General features: G+C 35.2%; 2 protein-coding genes across 7 annotated transcripts in view; one reads left to right on the top strand and one right to left on the bottom strand.

Moving 5' to 3' along the window:
• Positions 1-19,194, bottom strand: part of UBAC2 (UBA domain containing 2) — a 238,176-nt gene that overhangs the window by 177,274 nt on the left and 41,708 nt on the right. The gene's annotated exons all lie outside the window — the stretch shown is intronic.
• Positions 6,351-17,897, top strand: GPR18 (G protein-coupled receptor 18). Of its 6 annotated transcripts, none has more exons than XM_020964058.2 (4): positions 6,351-6,558; positions 7,374-7,425; positions 10,661-10,764; positions 14,229-17,897. In XM_020964058.2, the coding sequence occupies exon 4, from the start codon at positions 14,253-14,255 to the stop codon at positions 15,243-15,245; it is 993 nt and encodes a 330-aa protein (XP_020819717.1). In that variant the 5' UTR covers positions 6,351-6,558; positions 7,374-7,425; positions 10,661-10,764; positions 14,229-14,252; the 3' UTR covers positions 15,246-17,897. The 6 variants fall into 6 exon arrangements, with proteins under 6 accessions (XP_020819717.1, XP_020819715.1, XP_020819716.1 ...); XM_020964056.2 differs by having other exon boundaries at positions 6,351-6,750; XM_020964057.2 differs by lacking the exon at positions 10,661-10,764.

Genomic DNA, 19,194 nt, shown 5'->3' with positions numbered 1-19,194 from the left:
AGGTTGCTTATCTAAGTAGTGGCACAACATACTATATCATTCATATTTATTAGTAGTCCAAACTTTTATAAGGTAGAATAGTACTTATTCTCTAGAAAGCATTAAATAGATTTTTATCACAGTACTATTTTTTTTAAATGGGAGAGGATCACAGTCACAGAGAAAAGGTTATCTTTTTTTAAAAAAAATTTTTCCTAAAAAATTTAAAATTTGTGACTTACTCTAAGAACATTATTGAAGAAAACATCCTATTCTATTTGGCTGATAGTAGATAAATGCCATAATTTTTTTCTTTTCCCTTTCATTGATAAAATGAATAAAAAGTTAATAAAAATTACATGGATAGCTATATATTTATTCCAACCTAAAACCTGGAACCTATTAGCTATCACCAGTAGCTATAATTACAAGATCAGTGATTTGGAGGACCAATATATAACTCATATTCTACCTAATATTCAAGTACAAAAAGGGGCATTGTGTATGCAGGTTCTAGTCTATAAATTATTCTGTGAATCCTAATTCTGCCACTATGACATTAATGAAGACTCTTACTGAATGCACCTGACAAATAGCCACAGTAATATTCTTCAATTCAGTAAATGCTTTAAAAATTATATTAAATATAGCAATGCACATTTACATAGCACTTTGGGGTTCACATATGAAGAAAAAGACTCAGAGAGCCTGCTGGTCACACAAGTAGTAGTAAGAATAGGAGCTAGGATCAAAACCGTATCTTTTAATATCAAGTCTAAAGCCTCTTGCGCTATATTCAATGATGGGGTCAAAAAGATAGCTCTGGTTCTCAAGGATGAAAGCACCACATACACGAATAACGTTTATACAAGAGAAAAGCATTATATGTACAAAGCCAAGGACTAAGGAAAACTGCTTTGAGAAATTTCAGGGGGAACAGCTAGGTGGCCCAGTGAATAGAGCACTGGCTCTGGAGTCAGCAGGAACTGAGTTCAAATCTGGCCTCAGACACTTGACATTAGCTGTGTGACCCTCGGCAAGTCACTTGACCCCAATTGCCTTAAAAAAAAAGAGAGAGAGAGAAATTTCAGGGTTAGGAGAAGTTTCATGGAAGAACTAACATCTGAGGTGGGCCTTCAAAAAGAAGTTCCTAAAGGGAACACAACTCGAATGCTACCTGTGTTTTATCTGTGTGCTATTGTATTTGGTTCTCTTAAAACAGGGATCCTTATGTCTATAAATTTTAAATGTAAATAGTACCTGGTAAGGTACATAAATGTTTAACAATAAGTTTTATGAGTTTAATGGGAAAATGAATAGAGTCATTTCAGAGAAACTAGGTTTTTATGGATTTCTGACAATTCCATAGAAGTCGTGAATTTTTAAAAGCATACATTTAGAAACACAATTTTTGATCTTTCATATACAGAGGTGACACTGAGGGAGAAAGGAAGAGGAGAATGAAGTCCAAAGCAATCAACCCAGGTGCAACACTCAGAGGCAGAGGAGGCAGGGACCAAAGACAAAGATTTGTCAGGTCTCCACTTCAAAAAGTATTTGTTATCATGGGCAAGGTATATATCATAAGGCAGTAGTTCTCAAAATGTGGTTTGAGGATCCTTGTAGGTTACTGAGAAAATTTCAGGAGGTCTGTGAGATCAAAACTATTTTCATAACAATACTGAGACATTATTTGCCTCTTCAAATACTCCTCCCTTTTTTTACCAACATGTCTGTGTGAGGCCAGATTTTCTTCATACACTCCAACAAAAACACATCGCAAGAGATTTATTACAGAAGCAGAAATAAGAATCCAGCTGCCTTGTATTAAGCCAGATAGTAAAAAGATTCGCAAAAACATGCAAATGCCAGACAACGCCAGTCTTCTCACTATCTTTTTTTTTGTTTCGGAAAAGTTATTTATCATAAAAATGGGCTTGTTAGTTAATATGTAATGGGCTTATTATTGTGCTGAAGTTTAGAGAAGCAATGTATTAGCTCTAGTAAGGAAAAGAATCAGACAATTAGTAGCATAGCAGCTTTTCATTGCCATCAATCAATCAATCAATAAAGATATATTGAAAGGGCCTACTATTTATCAGATCCTGTGCTAAGTGCTAGGGATACAAAAAGAGGCAAAAGACATTGCCTGCCCTCAAGGACCTCACAATCAGATAGGCAAGACAACACGCAAACAAATAAATACAAAGCAAGCTATACTATAAATAGGATGAATACGAAATAATCAACAGAAAGAAGGCAATGGAATTAAGAAGGGTTGGGGAAGGCTTCCTGTAGAAAGTGGGACCTTGGTTGGGGCTTAAAGAAGGCCAGGGAGGTCAGAGCAGAGGAAGGAGAGTATTCCAGCCAAAGAAAAAACCTTCAATCAAGAGATGGAGTGTCTCATTTGTGGAACAGCCAGGAGGCCAATATCACAGTATTGAAGAGTACATGTCAGGTAATGGAAAGATTACATGTTGTTAAGAATAGAGAAGTGGAAGGGGGCTAGGTCATGAAGGGCTTGAAAGGCCAAACAGAGCAGTTTGTATTTGATCCTGCAGCCCTTGGAGTTTACCAACCAGGGGAGGGACATGGTTGGACATATGCTTTAGGAAAATAAATTCAGTGGCTGAATGGACTGGAGTGGGGAGGGCCTTGAGGCAGGAAAATCCACCAGCAGAATACTGAAACAGTCCAGAGGGGAACTAATAGAGGCCAGCACCAGGGTGGTGGCAGTGTCAGAGGAAAGATGTTGCAAAGGTGAAACTGACAGTCCTTAGCAAGACATTGGAATGGGAAGTGAGAGATGTTGAAAAATTCAGGGTAACTCCTTGGTTGTGATTCTGAGGGACTGGGAGTATGCTGTAGCCCTCTACAATACTTTGACACTGTTGATCACTGTCTCCTCCTTGATTGGGAGGGTGGGAGTGGGGTGGGATTAGAGGAAAGGTAATGAGTTCTGTTTCGGACATATTGAGTTTAAGATGGCTACTGGACATCCAGAGTGAGATGTCCGCAAAGCAACTGGAGAAGCAAGATTGGAGGACAGAGGGGCAGCCAGGTGGCACAGTGGATACAGCACTGGCCCTGGGGTCAGGAGGACCTGAGTTCAAATCCGACCTCAGACACATAACACTTACTAGCTGTATGACTCTGGGCAAGTCACTTAACCCCACTGCCTAGCCAAAAAAAAACAAAAGATTGGAGGTCAGCAGAGGAATTGGGACAGGAATGGCAGATATGAGAATCATTAGCATAAGCTCTTTCTGTGGTGGCCAAGAATTGGAAATTGAGTGGATGCCCATCAACTGGGAAATGGCTGAACAAGTTGTGGTATATGAATGTAATGAAATACTACTGTGCTATAAGAAATGATGAGCAGAAGATTTCAGAAAAACCTAATCTAAGACAATTCCAAAAGACTCATGATGAAAATGCTATCCACATCCAGAAAAAGAACTATGGAGTCTGAATGCAGATTAAAGCATACTATTTTCACTTCTTTATTTCTTCCTCGTGGTTTTTTCCTTTTGTGTTGTTTCCTCTTTCACAACATGACTAATATGGAAATGTTTAATATGATTGTACATACATAACCTACAAGGGGAGGGTGGTGGGAAAGGAGGGAGGGAGAAAAAATTTGGAACTCAAAATTTTATAAAAGTGAATACTGAAAACTATCTTTACATGTAATTGGGAAAATAAAATACTAATAAGTGTTTTTTAAAAATAAAGAGGTGTCCCAGGCCAGCTACTTCTTCATTTAAAAAAAAAGAGAGAGAGATCAGATGGCTTGAATTGAGGAAATAAATACTGCAAATGATGAATCCTGAATCCTGTCCTTAGAAGAATTTTCTGAATGCTATAAGATGAACCTTCAGTAGAATAAAGCCGTTTCCTTTAAAAAAAATTTAGGGGCAGCTAGGTGGCGCAGTGGATACAGCAATGGCCCTGGAGTCAGGAGGAGCTAAATTCAAATTCAGCCTCAGATTAGACACCTGACACTAACTGTGTGACCTTGGGCAAGTCATTTAACCCCAACTGCCTAAAATTAAAAAATTAAATAAATAAATACAATTTAAAAATTTTTTTAAAAGAAAGGATCATTAGCATATAGATGATAATTAAATCCATGTGAGCTATCACCAAGTGAAGTAGTATAGAAGGAGAAGGGAAGAGGGTTGAGGACAGGATCCAAAGGGATACCTACAGTTAGAGCATATGATCCGGCGGAGGATCCAGCAAAGGAGACAGAAGAATGGTCAGACAGGTAGGAAGAAAATCGGAAGAGAACGGTGTCTTGAAAACCCAGAGAGAAAAGTATCAAGGAGGAGACAGTGATCAACAACGTCAAAGGATACAGAGAGGTAAAGGAGAATGACAATTGAGAAAAAGACTGGATTTGGCAACTCAGCGATCCTTAGTAACTTTGGCAAAAGTAGTTTCAGGGAATGATAAAGTAGGAAGCCAGACTATAAGGGGTTATCATGGTTAAGTAGGGCTATGAAATAGTGAGAAAATTTGTAGGAAGAGGAGCAGACCTGAAGCTGGGTAGTTTTAGCCAGGCTGCTATTGTGTGGTCCTGTGGTAGTCTTTGTTTTCAGAGTCACTTGGGCCTAAGTGATCTCTCAGGATTTAAGAATGGGCATTATAGGAATTCCTAGGAGTCTTTCCTAATGTAGGCATGTCTTTGTGTCTCTTTTGAAATGTCAACCTTGAGGAGGCAGCCAGAAAAGCCATATGTCTGGTTTGACCTCTCTCAGGTATCCACAGTGCTCTGATTTTTGTCTAGGTAGTGACTTTGTTGACTTTGGACTAATATGTACTGAAAAGCCTTTCTGAAACTGACCAGGCTGCATCTCTGACACTATCAGAGCTTGGGAGAAGTCTAACAGTCCCAGACATAGGAAGTATACTTAATTCTTCTTTGAGTCTGAGTTTGAAAAGCACAGGTAAATAGAAGTATTAAAATTCTAGCTAAATAGTAGCTAACTCCTGCACGAAGACTTTCTATATTAAACACAGGTATACTTGACATTTTTTGCCACTATTTTGCCTACACTAACAACAATCTCCAAAATAGCTTTATTTTACTGTACACAACCTAGTAATTATAATTTTTTTTTTAAAGTTCTGTCACTGTGACTTTAAGAAACTAATGTTAAACTTTAAGGTGAATTTATACTGTAGTCACTCTTTAGTGCCTAGAGTCAAAGTTCAATAAGGGGAAGGCTTTTTAGGTCTAAAAAATAGATTAAAAAGTTGGGCTGAAATACTGAGCCTTCACACTAAGCAAAAGGAATAAATTCATCTTATGTAAGCAAACAGGACTTTCTCTGTCAGCAAATAATATGTTCTTTCTAACCTTATTATTTAACAAGCCAATATATTAGAAAAAAACAGAGCACTGTTTGGAGAATCTATAAGAGAAATAAGCAAGTTCCTCCCTAAAAGGGAGGCACGGCATAAGCATCAAGCAAGAGGTGAGAAACCACAAAATTTAATAAGGAGGATTACTTATCAACAACAATTTAAGGAAATGGCGTATTTTCATATATTTTAAATGCCATTAAATGTTATTCTTACCATTTATAACTAGAAAAGACCTTACAGAAATCATCCTGTTCCATACCCTTATCTGTAGGATAAGGAAACAGAAGCCCAGAGAGTTTAAGTGATTTACTTGATGCTACAGTGACTGAATAAAATGCAAAACTGGAATTCAAATCCTGGACTTCCTGTGTAAAATCCTAATATTGTCATTTTCACTACACCCCTGACTTCTCTTCACATAACAACGATGCACAAAAGGTAACATCATTAAGTCATATGATGTATCAAGGTCAATGGATAGTTAGATTATCTGAAAGGAAGTGGATTTGATTTTTGAGGTCACAGTCATGTGATGGTAAAAATAGATGCTAACTGCATGCAGGAGTAGTAGTGACAGCCTTACTGTTGTTTTGTCCTAGATTAAAAGGAGTTTGTTTTTTTAAGACAAAAAACTCAGCTTAATTCAAATAACTGATTAACTTTTAAAACAGCCTATTTAATTAAAACAACCTGTAACTGACTATAGTAGTTTTTTTAATAACTGACAATTATACTTATTTCAACGTAATCAAGTTTGTGTGCAGATATAGCCTTAACCTTTTTCAAAGAATCAAACTGTGTAACTCCACTTAAGAAAATATAATGTTGAAGGATTTCAAGAAAGAAATATGAAAATGAATTTATTTCAAAACAAAACAAATGAAAGGCTTAAGGGTTATATACAATAAGAAAATAATCCTTCCTCGTTACCAACCTCCTCTGTGAAAAGGAAGGGGAGGGGGTGGAGGAGAGCAGGAGGAAGCAGTAGGCTTCTAGATGCCTCATTTGGGGCCATTACTTCCCTTATTATCAGTTTCAACTTATTTTTTTCATTAGCATACCCGGAGTATGTAAATTAATACAGTAAAGAATCCCAAATGCTTTTTCTTTTTTTTTAAAGCAGCTTTTGGGGAAGTCAAAAGTTATTTATTTTCTCATATAAAGGAAGAAGAAATGATGACTGCTCGAGAAGAAAAGTGAAAAGTGGTGAGTGTTATACAGAAAACAGAGCTAAGAAAGAAAACAAATGTTGGTGGTTTTACCGTTTAGTAAAAACCTCCTATATGCCAGACTCTGTGCTAAGCACCGGGGGATACGAAGAAAAGGCAAAAGACAGGTTCTTGGCTAATGGCGCTCACAGTTTAATGGGGGAGATGATATGCAAACAATTTTATACTGGTAAGTATATTCGAGATAAATTAGAGATAATGAACAGAGGAATGGCACTAGAATTAAAGAGGACAGGCAAAGTGGGTGTTCGTTTTAAATTTGTTAGAAAACTTTTAAATGAAAATATAATTTATAAGATTTACTTTCACTTTTCAGATCTCTAAATGTATTTAATTTTCCTGAAGTCACTGATACACATACTAAATAGCACTGTTTTTTCTGTTAGCAAAGGCATCATTCAGTTTTCAAAGGAAACATTCATTTTTCTCCCATTTCTTACTCAGAAAGTCTCTCTTAAATACTATTCACTTTTCTTTTGTGGGCTAATGTTACATACATACTGTATAACAGAATCTATTTATGAAGGGGAAAAAATACATCCATGATGATGTCATGAACAAAAAAAGAAAAAAACACCTTTACTTCAAAGAGTATTTGCTAAAAGAGGCAAAGTAGTAAAAAACAGTCTTACAAGTACTTAACCTTGGACTTAGCATATAAGATAAACTGTTAAACAAAAAGCCTAAAACTTGAAAAATGAAGCTGTATTTCTTGACCTAGACTGGCTTATGAACAACTTATTTTAGAGCAAGTTAAAAAAAAGCAACAGAAAGACTTCTCATCTTTTACAGATTTGGGCACACTGAAAAAGGATTACCTACATATAACTTTAATGCACAGAAGGTAAGGAATATTTGACTTCTTATATGATTTTTAATAAAAAAAAATTAAAAATTTCAAAGATACATGTTTAAATATGTTATTTAAAACATTGCTAATGAATAATCTTAGAATATATAGATTATAACCTACTCATAAATTATTTACCTTTTTTCAAGAATATTAAAATGTATAGCAATCACTGTTACTTTATTTTCATTTTAAAGAAAAAAGGTTTTTGTAACTATTCTCTACTATTGGTTTAAACTAGTTTTTCATATGCACATTAAAAAAATCTAGAAACAAAGTCAGATAAATTCTGAGAATATGTACTTTAAAAGGACTCTAGTTTTGAAAACGTAACAATGTTCTATACTTAAAGACATCAAGTGCCTTTTAAAATCCATTTGTACCACTTTTTTTTCCCAATTCATCCTTCAAGAGATCTGTTAGCTTGCAAAGCTTTAGATGTTGTCCTTAATAATATAAGGAGAAATCTGCTAATCTATTTAACAGTCATTAATTAAGTACATACAGATCCATAAGATCATACCGACTGTAAGCTGGAACATCTATCTAGGTTCCTAGACCTACTCACTCCTTTGGATAATCTCTTCCAAGGGTAATCTGGACAGAGGACCCCCGCGTAAAGATTGCCATACTATTAGCTCCTGCATGACCCTGGTTAGGTACCAGAAAAGCACTTTATTCTTTTTACCTCTAAGGAATCACTTTATGAGACATCATATGCCCAGCAGATAGACAGAGTTGAGAAACTGGAGTTAAGAAGATTCCCTAACAGCTGCTATCATATGTAAAACATTTTGCAAACTTTAAGATGCTATAAAAATATCAAACAGTAGTTAGCAGTAGCAACACTAGCAGCTATGTGATCATGAGCAAGTCACTTAAACTTTCCTGAAATTCAGTTTTCCTCATCTGTAAAATGGGCACAATAATACCTGTATTATAACTATTTCACAAGGCTGTTGTAAAGCTTAACAGATAATTTACGTAAAGTGTTTCATAAACCTTAAAGTGTATTATACTGTCTTACCTCTTTAATAAGTTCAATGTATACACACACATACCTCCCTATTCCACTTACTATCATCCCACACCATCAATTTTCTCAGATTGTATGTATTAATAAGTTTGCACTTACTTATATAATGCACTGGTTATAGCATGATGAAGAGGAGGAGGATGATGATGATGATGATGATGATGATGATGATGATGATGATGAAGGCAGCATGGGATAGTGGATAGAGAGCTAGTGTCAGCTTGGTGTTAGTAGGGCCTGGATTCAAATACCATCTCTAAAACATAATGGATGGGTGACCCTGGTGAAATCACTTAATCACCTAGTACCACAGGCAACTCTCTATTGCAGAGAAGGTACCAATCTGCATTGGTAAGAGGGAGTTTCTCTACCAACAAAACCCACAAGCTCAACTAAAATTTTTTTTAAAAGTTCATTTTTTTCTTTTTTTTTTCCCAATTGAGCCCAGTTGAAATAGTTGTGGGACAACTCATTATCCTACTACCATTCTTTTATGTTTGATGTTAGGTGGACTGTTGAACAAGTAGATAAAATAGCTGCTTTTTTTTTTTAATAATTAAAGCATTGGGATGTAAGCTTATATTCCGTATTCTCAAAGAAAGCATCTTCAGAACAAATTAGGAAGAAAATAGGTTGTCTCTCATCCTATAAATCCATCATTCTATTTCCAAATGGTTTTAATTTCTTCTGTTATGTCTCTATATTTTGAAAGCTTTTCATTCCATGTAGCTTGGAGATTGAGTATTTGGAATAGCAACATCTATTAAAAACATTCTTAAATTTTATGGATCAATGATATGTTCAGGCAATTTATAGGTTAACAGCTTTGCTGTTAACGCTCCAGTTCAATTTATTGTTGAATTCTCAAGGATATTTGAAATCTATATCTATAGCACAGCAATTTATTGTCTTAGCCACCAGTCAGGTCTTGCTGGGTATTCAGTAAGTGCAAAATCTTTGTGACCTACAGTGACACACTGCACATTTTAAAAACATCTCTTTGCATAATCTACACTGATCAAAAGTCTAAGACCCATAAGTATAACTCGTCTGTAATATCTAGTGGCAAGGACCTGAGCCTGAGTTGCCTATAAACCCCTCTATTTCCATTAACAAATCTGCAGGACTCAGCCATTTGTTTTGGTATTAGTTCAGTTCATGTGGATTTCACTCATAGAGGTCCCTCTGATTCTCCTTTTGGGTCTTAATCATTTCATAGACTCTAATATGAACATAAACTCTTCTATCATTCAAAGCCATATATAAATTGGCCCAAACCCACCTTTTTAGTCTTATTTCAGTACTACTTCTTTTCATGTACCCTTTATTCAAGAAACTCTCAAGTCCTCTAGTCTCATCCTACCCTCTCCTTTATTCATGCCTTATTGCACTATGTAGAATGGCCTCTTCCCCCAGATCCATCTACTGAAGTCAAGGTGCCTCCTTTCTTTCAAGTACAAATCATATGCTATCTCCTCTATGAAACCTTCCCTAACTTTCCTCCATCAAAGCCCTGTCCCACCTCTGGATGAAAGCGATCCTTTACTCCTAAAATTTCTCGTGGAAATTGGCGTGGGCCTTTCCTCTATACTTATCCCATTTTTCCTGTATCAAATGTATATACACCTCTTTATATGGTTATATTGCAAGCTTCCTGACCTGAGCATCTGTACAGAATTTGTCTCCGGTGCCCAATTTTGTGGCTTTGCACAGAACTTAATAAAAGAGTTTAAAAGAGCTTAATACAAGTTTACTGAATTGGAATGGAATTACTCAAGCCAAGATAAAGGTCAAAGGAACTTTTTATTTGTCTAAGGTTTGGTATGTTAAAAAAAGAAACAAAAGGCAAAATAAATAAAACATCAAAACAAGAAAAGTAATGTTGAAATGCATTGTTATTGGACTGCAGACTTCTAACTCCAATTCTGTAACACCCTAGAATATCAACAGAATTGAAGTATTATAAAATTCTCCCCTAAAAAGTTCAAAAGCACTTTACATTTTCGGTGAAAGCAAAGGTGGCCATGAGAAACTAGAAAAGTAAGCACTACAACTTCCTAAAAGATGATAATCACTCCCAAGTCAATGCAAATTCAAATAACCAAAAAGCTTTTGGTTTGAAAGATGTCTTTCTTGTCATTAACTGATACATTGAGCAAAAGTAGTTCTTGTTCTGAATTTTTATCCTATCAGGGTTGGTTGTGACCAGACTAGTTTCAAATAATGTTGAATTCTGGAGTCAGGAGAAGACCTTGGTTTGAATCTTACTTGAGCCCTTAAACAGCTGGTAACTATGAGTAAGTACATCACTTAAGCTCTATAAATCGAAGTTTTCACACATATAAAATGCAAGGAATAATGTCTCCATTATTTACCTCATAAGGTTATTAGGATGAAAAAATGAGACTATGGTATGTAAAAGCTTTTTGCAAACCATAAAGAGTCACATAAATGGAAGCCATTATTATTATTATCACTATCATTCAGTAGTAATGAGCATTTCAAGATTTTAGTCAGGATATCATCTAGCAAGGTTAACTGAAAAAAAATACAGAGAACTATGCTCTGAAGCCTGAAATGAGAACCTATTGGTTAGGCACAGAATTCATTTTATTGACTGTCTTCTCAGGCTCTATAAGCTTTGATAATATCTTTTCCAATTTGATTCAATAAGTATCCACTTGAGTACCTGTATGATACATCAGTGTGCTTTGGAGGTAAAAGAAAAATGACAGATCTATATCCTTGTCCTCAAAAAATTTGTAATCCTGTTACAGTCTACATAACATCATAGAAATTAACATTGGCTATAGATCTGCATGACATTTAAAATTTAATCTTGAATCGGGTTGAAGTAAGATTGCTACAATAATCCAAAGTCTCTTGACCTTCAGAACCCTGTACAAAATATTTGGGGTTTTTTTCCCAGAACCTTGACTAAACAAAACATTTAAAGGAAATAATACTAATGAAAGTCTTGACTAATGAATGTTTTCATAAGACTGAATTGTAAACTGTTGCGGGTAATCACACCTAAAAGTACTTTTGAAAGGGCTGTTTCTAGATCATCTGTGCATTTCTGTAATTAGTTTTTCATCTGTACTTTGCTGTATACGGAAGTATTACTTAGACATGGTCATATCTAGCTAATTTAGATATCATTATTTTGTAATTTGGGATCATTTGGATGGGAACTACACTATGCTTAACTTTGTCTAATAAATCTCTGTTTTTAACATAAATAATGCATATTAATAATGTAAATAAAGTTTCAGGAGAAATATTTAAAATACTTTGATGTTCAACAAATGATCCTCAAATACTATTCATTTACATAGAAGAATTTTAATATTTTTGTATTAAGGTTAACCTCTCCCAGAGCCTTTGCTTGCCAAAAACCGTTAACCTAATTTTAGTTACTGAATGTACTTTAAAGTAATAAAAGCACATTGTGAAAGATTCTCACCTTCACTATCTACTAAGCCAAACTGACCTCCCCACTTAGTTCAATTAATTTAAATTATTAATCCTTGTTGGAAGATAGTGTATATGCGTGACCCATCACTAATAATATGAGAAAGGCAAATTAAGGAGATGCAAAAAACAAACAAAAAAACCTGAGGTTTTACCTTAAGACCTAGAAAACTGGCTAAGATGACAAAAGATAGGAATAATAAATGTTGGAAGGGCTGTGGAAAAACAATCAACTAATAAACTATTGGTAGAGCTATAAAATCATCCAACCATTCTTGAAAGCAATTTAGGATTATGCTTTTTAAAAAAAAAGTGACTAAAATGTCCATACCCTTTGACTCAGTCATTGCCCAGAATATATGGTGCCCCAGGAAAGTCAATGATAAAAAGAAGTTCCAATTCACACCAAAATATTTTTAGCAACACTTTTTTTTAGTAGCAAAGATCCAGAAACAGAGTGGTTGCCCCATCATTTGGGGAATGGTAAAACAAACTGTGGGCTAATTAACATATTAGAGATTCATGAGAAGACTTATATGAACTAATACAAGGTGAAGTAAGCAGAAACAGAAAAGCAAAATAAACAATGATAATAACAACATATATGGAAAGAACAAGTTCAACAAAAACTGTTAAGAAAACTGGAAAGCAATCTAGTAGAAATTAGGTATAGATAAACATTCACATCATAAAGTGAGGTAAGCTCCAAATTGGTTAGTTGGCTTATTGTTGTTTGCCCTTATTGTTCTTGAAGAGGACCATGGTATCAGGAAGGTGATAACATGACTTGCAAGAGAATTGGATTTAAGTGAGGGAGAGCTGGGCAAAGTCACCAGCTTTACTTTCTCCTCTGGAGCCATCTGGGTCCAGCAGCTAGCCATAAATCAGGACGACTGGAGATGGCCCCAAATATAGTGGGAGACCTTGGCCTTTTTAAGCTATGTCTCACCTTGGCTTATACATAAAAGGTAACAACATAAACAAATTGCAGCAGCAAGGAAGGAAATATCTTCTAAGATCTATGGAGAGGGGAAGAATTCATGTTCAAACAAAGGACTCACAAAAGAATCACAGAAGAAAAAATGGAAAATTTTTCTTAAGTAAAATTAAAAGATTTTTGGACAAAGTCAATGCAGCTAAAATTAGAACTTTGCAGCAAGTTTTTTTCTGACAAAGATATGTAGGGAACTGATCCAAATGTATAAAAATAAGAGCCATTCCCCATATAACACATGGTCAAAGAATATAAATAAGCAGTTTTCAGAGGAAGAAATCCAAGCCATTAATAGACATATGAAAAAATGTTCTAAATCACTAATAATTAGAGAAATGCAAATTAAAACAATTCTAAGATTCTACTTCACTCTCATCAAATGGGCTAAGTTGACCAAAAAAGTTTAACAATTTATACAATAATAACAAAATTTTAAAGACAAACAATTTTGAAAGGCTTAAGAACTATGATGAATGCATTGACTAAAAGAACTCATGATGAACATGCTCTCTCTCTTAAAAGAGGTGAAGGATTCAGGATAGAAAATGAGACATTTTTTAGACATGTTCAATGGGCAAACTTAGTTTGCTTGTCTATACTTATTTATTACAAAAAATGTGATTTACTTTTTCTATCTGGGAGACAGGATGAAGGGTGAGAAGAAAAGTAAATTTTTGTTCATTGAAAAAAATGAAATTAGATTTTTCTTTTTTTTGTTTCATTTTAATTTAGCATTTTCTTTTTCCCCAATTACAAATAAAAACAATTTTTCAACATATGCTTTTAAAATTAGTTCCAAATTCTCTCTTTCTTTGCCACCCCCCTCATTGGGAAGGGAAGCAATTTGATATAGGTTACACATGTGTAGTCATGCAAAACTTATAAAATTAGGTTTTTCAAAACAGAAGAGATATGAGAATGTATCTCCTTCCTTTATTTGAAAAGGAAAGGGTATTTAATACATAATTAAGAAGTTAGCTGATGTGTTAGTTTTGCTGAACTTTTTCTGCACTTATAAGGGAAACATACTGAGAATGATGGTGATATGAAAACAGAAGATATCAATAAATATTTGCTTTTTTTAAAAAAAGCCAAAAAACTCCACCTGTGCTTCACAATACTGAAATAAGTTCCAATCAGTTATGATACATCTACAATAATCTCTTACAAATATATCCTTATCATGCTCTAAAAGTTTAAAAAAAAATTCTCCCAAGCTCACTAGGTGACTGATTTATATCAGGTTCAGAATTCTGTAAGGATACATTTAATATATTTTTTTTCCATTTCTAGGTATCATGTTCAACAATAAATAAGATGGCTACCCAAAATAATCAAAATCATTCTGTTTCTACTAACTTACAACCAGAAGAATACAAGATTGCAGCACTGGTATTCTATAGCTGTATCTTCATAATTGGATTATTTGTTAATGTGACTGCTCTATGGGTCTTCAGTTGCAGCACCAAGAAGAGAACAACTGTAACTATCTACATGATGAATGTAGCATTATTAGACATAATCTTTATATTGTGCTTACCTTTCCGTATGGTTTATTATGGAAAAGGTAAATGGATCTTTGGGGAAACTTTCTGTCACATTCTTGGAGCTCTCACAATGTTTTATCCAAGTATTGCCCTTTGGCTTCTTGCTTTTATTAGTGCCGACAGATACATGGCTATTTTGCAGCCTAAATATACCAAGGAACTTAAGAACACAAGCAAAGCAGTGCTAGCTTGTGCTGGAATTTGGATAATGACTCTTGCAACCACTACCCCTCTGTTATTTTTAAATGAAGATCCAGATAAAGACACAAACCCTGCCAGCTGCCTGAAAATTTTTGACATAATCCACTTGAAAGCAATTAATATGCTGAACTTCACTCGTCTGATTTTTTTTTTCTTGATTCCTCTTTTCATCATGATTGGATGCTATTCATTCATTATTAATAGTCTCCTTCGTGGCCGGACTTCTAAGCTGAAACCGAAGGTCAAGGAAAAGTCCATAAGAATAATTCTTACTCTCATTGTACAAGTGCTTGTCTGCTTCGTTCCCTTTCATATTTGTTTTGCTTTTCTAATGCTGCAACGTGAGGAAAACAGCTATAACCCATGGAGCACCTTTACCACTTTCCTCATGAATCTCAGCACATGTTTGGATGTTATACTCTATTACATTGTCTCAAAACAATTTCAAGCTAGAGTCATCAGTGTCATGCTATATCGAAATTATCTTCGAAGCGTGCGCAGGAAGAGTTTTCGGTCAGGCAGCTTACGGTCACTAAGCAATATAAACAGTGAAATGATATGATCGGTCCTTTTTAAAAATCAAGTATTAAAGAATTTCTTTTTGTTACTAGCATGGTCAAATGGTACGTTAAATATACTATAAAATGACACTGTAATAAACCCTCCATTTATAACATATTTTAGGAATGTTTTATACTGTACTCATTATAGGATAAAGAAAAAATATCCTTAGCTATTTTAGTAACTATTATATTCATTCTTCCATACCTAAAACCTTTATATGAATTCATCCTGAAAAGACATATGATTTTAATTTAATGTTTATATTGAGGCAGTTAGTAATCAAATGGAATCTCAGATTTGGAAGATGACATCTAGTCCAGCCTATACTTGAAGACAAACCCCCCAACAAAACATTTTTCCCAGATGGTCAGTCATCTAACCTTTTTCTGAAGATCTGCAATTAGGGAAAACCAACTACTTTCCAAAGCAGCCCATTCCACATTTGGGCAACTCAGTAGGAAATTTTTCCTTGTATCAAGACCAAATTTAACTCTTTGCAAATTTGGTTCATGGCTTCTAGTTCCATCCTCTGGTCCAAGTACAACTAGTTCATTTATCACACCAAGTCGGATGGCTGATTCTGTCAAACAGTTCATTTTAATGGAGGGGAAGGGGAAAAGTATCTGATTAAGCTGATCAACTAATAGCTTTTCATCTAGCTAAACTTCTGTAAATAGAATTTTTCCACTAGGTAATCTGGAACTGAAGATTTCAATACAATATCCAGAACAACTTACAATCCAAACATCCACTGGAAAGGATTCTGATACTAGCAGCTGTGTCTTATCTCTGGTGTAATGGAAAGAATATTGGACTTGGAGGCAGAAGACCTGGGTCAAGTAATTTATTTTCTCTGTGCCTCAATTCCTCATCTGTCAAATAGGACTAGGACTAAATGGTCTCTGAAGCCTATCATTCTAGCTCCTCGCTACCCCATTTACCAGCTGTGTGACTTTGAGCCAAGTCCCTTATTTGCTCTGAGCCTCTCTTTCCTCATCAGTAATACCGTTATTTTTAGTTATGTCTGACTCTTTATGACCCCATTCTGGGTTTTCTTGGCAAAGAGACTGGAGTGGTTTGTCATTTCCTTCTCCAGCTCATTTTACAGATGAGTAATCTGAGGCAAACAGGATTAAATGACTTGCAGGGTCACCCAGCTAGTAAATGTCTGAGGCCAGATTTGGCCTCAGGAAGAGGAGTCTTTCTGACTCCGGTCCTGGCACTCTATTCCCTGAACTACCTAACTGCACCTTATCAGAAATATAGGGATAATCTGGGTTGTTGTGAGGAAAGCACTTCATAAATTGTAAATGACTATATAATTATGGGCTGTTAGTATTATTATTCTAGCCCCTATTTCTATAAATTAAGTATGATGGAGAATACACCCCAAAGAAAGGAGGGATTATAAAAGCCATGACTATTTGAATCCATTTTTCCATAACCTTATAGGAAAAAGGGTGGCAACAAGGCCTCCAATGTTTTGACCCATATTATGTAATGCTATAATTTCTTTTTCTATCATTAGAAAAGACTACTGCTATATGAGGGAATTCCTTTTGCTAGGTTGAGTAGAACACAAATTTCTTAAGGGCGGAATTTTTTTGTAACCCGGTATGTAGCACAATCCTTGAGCTTAGCAAAGGATTAATAGATATTTACAGAACTGAATTTCAGCAACTGAAGCTGATGTATAATACACCAAACCACTAAAATAGCTTAATTCATTTGCAAGTGCTATGGAGAGAAAAAAGTGATTCCACAATTTCTCGACTAAATCAATTCTCCAATCCAAACCACATTTCTCCCTAGAAGACAAGTAACTTCAAATTAAAAAACTGTACTGGTTGCTCTAATTTGATAATGGGTCAGTTTACATTCAATATAAACAAATGAGAGACAATAAAAATGTTGAATCCATTGATATAAACTCTTCAAGAACTTACAGAATGATCAAAATAACATGTCTGGACCAATAAAGAATCAGCCACGGTTATTATGAAATTTAAGAAAAATGTTTCTTATTAAAATGATAATTTTTAAATATATGGAAATTAGATTTTATTTAAATATTTAGCTGGGTATAAATTAACAATATCTTCGAAAATACTTGAATTATCAAAATGTAAAATAACAGTTCTTTCATTTCTTATATATTTTCATTAAAAGTATATCAGCATGCACAATTAACTCTCTGTTATTCATTTTTATCTACATCTGGGGACCTGCCATCAAAGGACAGGTCTAATTACTAACATTTTTGGTAAAAGACCATTCCCACCCAAGAGCCACAAAGTTATCTGTGGAGGTGCTCAAGCACGTACGACATACGCTGCAATTCAGAGTCACAGTTTCTGAATTCGAATCCTGGCTCTGCTACTGACTACCTTGATCAACCTGAGAAGATCATTCATCTCTCTGGGTCTCATTCTCCTTGGCTGTCAGACAAGAAGTTGGAACTGCACTGTACTGTAATACCTTCCAGCTTCAGATCCATGACCTCATTAAAAAGGTTTTACAGTAATCCTCAGAACAATCTAAAGTCACGTTAAATTGTAAAAATGTTATTTGAAACAATTTTGTTTGTTTATTTGGAACATGTGAATATTCTAGAGAAACAAAGTTCAAATAAAACAAGGAAATCTTTTCATATTTGTGAAGGTTTTATTTCTCAAAAGCAGTGTGAATACAGATTCTTCATACACAAGATAAAAGCTTAGAAGAAAAATGGGATGAAATTAGGATTCGAGGTCATGTGACCAACCAGATGGAGGCTTTCTCCAATCCTCATACTCTCTCAACTTCTCCAAAAGAGAAATTATATACAAAAGATAAAGTAATTTGAGCCACCTTCAAGGTCTTAGACCTCAAAAAAGCTAATGAGGTAACAACCCTTCAACGAACTAAAATCAGACAATGAGCTTATTGAAAAATCTTTTATCATTACATTCTAGCAGGGCAGTGCAAGTCAACCCACAGGCTTGCAAAAGAATTCAACTCCTGTCTGCCCTCCCCTCAACTCCATCCCACTCCCAAAAGCTGGTTCAGGCTTTGTATGCTATGTTCCAGTAGTACTGAGCCAGAGAACTGAGGAACAGAAGAAACTAGGACAGAATTCTAGTATGCATTATTTGCCTGGGAGGAGGACTGGCATCCATCTGTGGCCAGCTCTGTTTCCCCACCCCACTCCTGCTCCCCTACTCACTTGAGGCAGAGATCAAGGCCAGTGAAAAGTGAATCCCCCAGAATGGGAGGAGACTTTGATAGCAGAAGTGAGTAACAGGGTAACAAGGGGAAATGATTGAAATTACTAAAGATCTTAGGAGGAAGAAAACTCAGTTAAAGACTTTAAGCACAAGGGATGGAATTAGGAGAATGAACTGCCCCAAAACTACCTGCCAGGTACACTTGTACACTTGTAGAGTTCCCCTCTAAGAACTTATGGACTATAGCTACAATCACCATATATTCCCTACCCTGTCACTTTTGATAAAGTGAAGAATAATTAGATCACTCTTCATCAAATTTTTAACAAAAACAAACTTTTTTTAGACATTAATTTAATTTAGAGAAGTATACACATTACAAAAGTTTAACTATCGACATGGTATATCATGCCAAACTATAACCTACACAAAGACATTTGGCTATTTCACTTATTTCTATCAAAATACTAGTCACCATTACAGGCTTTATACAATATTTGTGGAGGTGAATTCTGGGCTCCATATATAGGTAGGTTAAACATAGCTGCCTTTTGAGCAGCAGGCTCATACTTCACTTCAATTTAAAAAATCTTTACAGACTACTGCATCCAAGGTGCTATGATAGGTGATGGAGTGTCAACACAAGGTTGACAACTGGCACTTTCAAGTAGAGGGGGCAGCTGTATAAAATGGCACTGGCAAGAGAATGAATGAAGTATGCTCAACAGAGCTAAGGGTGAG

This window comes from Phascolarctos cinereus, unplaced genomic scaffold, assembly GCF_003287225.1.
Source record: "Phascolarctos cinereus isolate Bilbo 61053 unplaced genomic scaffold, phaCin_HiC Scaffold_7;HRSCAF=346, whole genome shotgun sequence".
Lineage (NCBI taxonomy): Eukaryota > Metazoa > Chordata > Mammalia > Diprotodontia > Phascolarctidae > Phascolarctos > Phascolarctos cinereus.
Note: the sequence above shows the minus strand (reverse complement) of the source record. Positions and strands in the feature narration are given on the sequence as shown.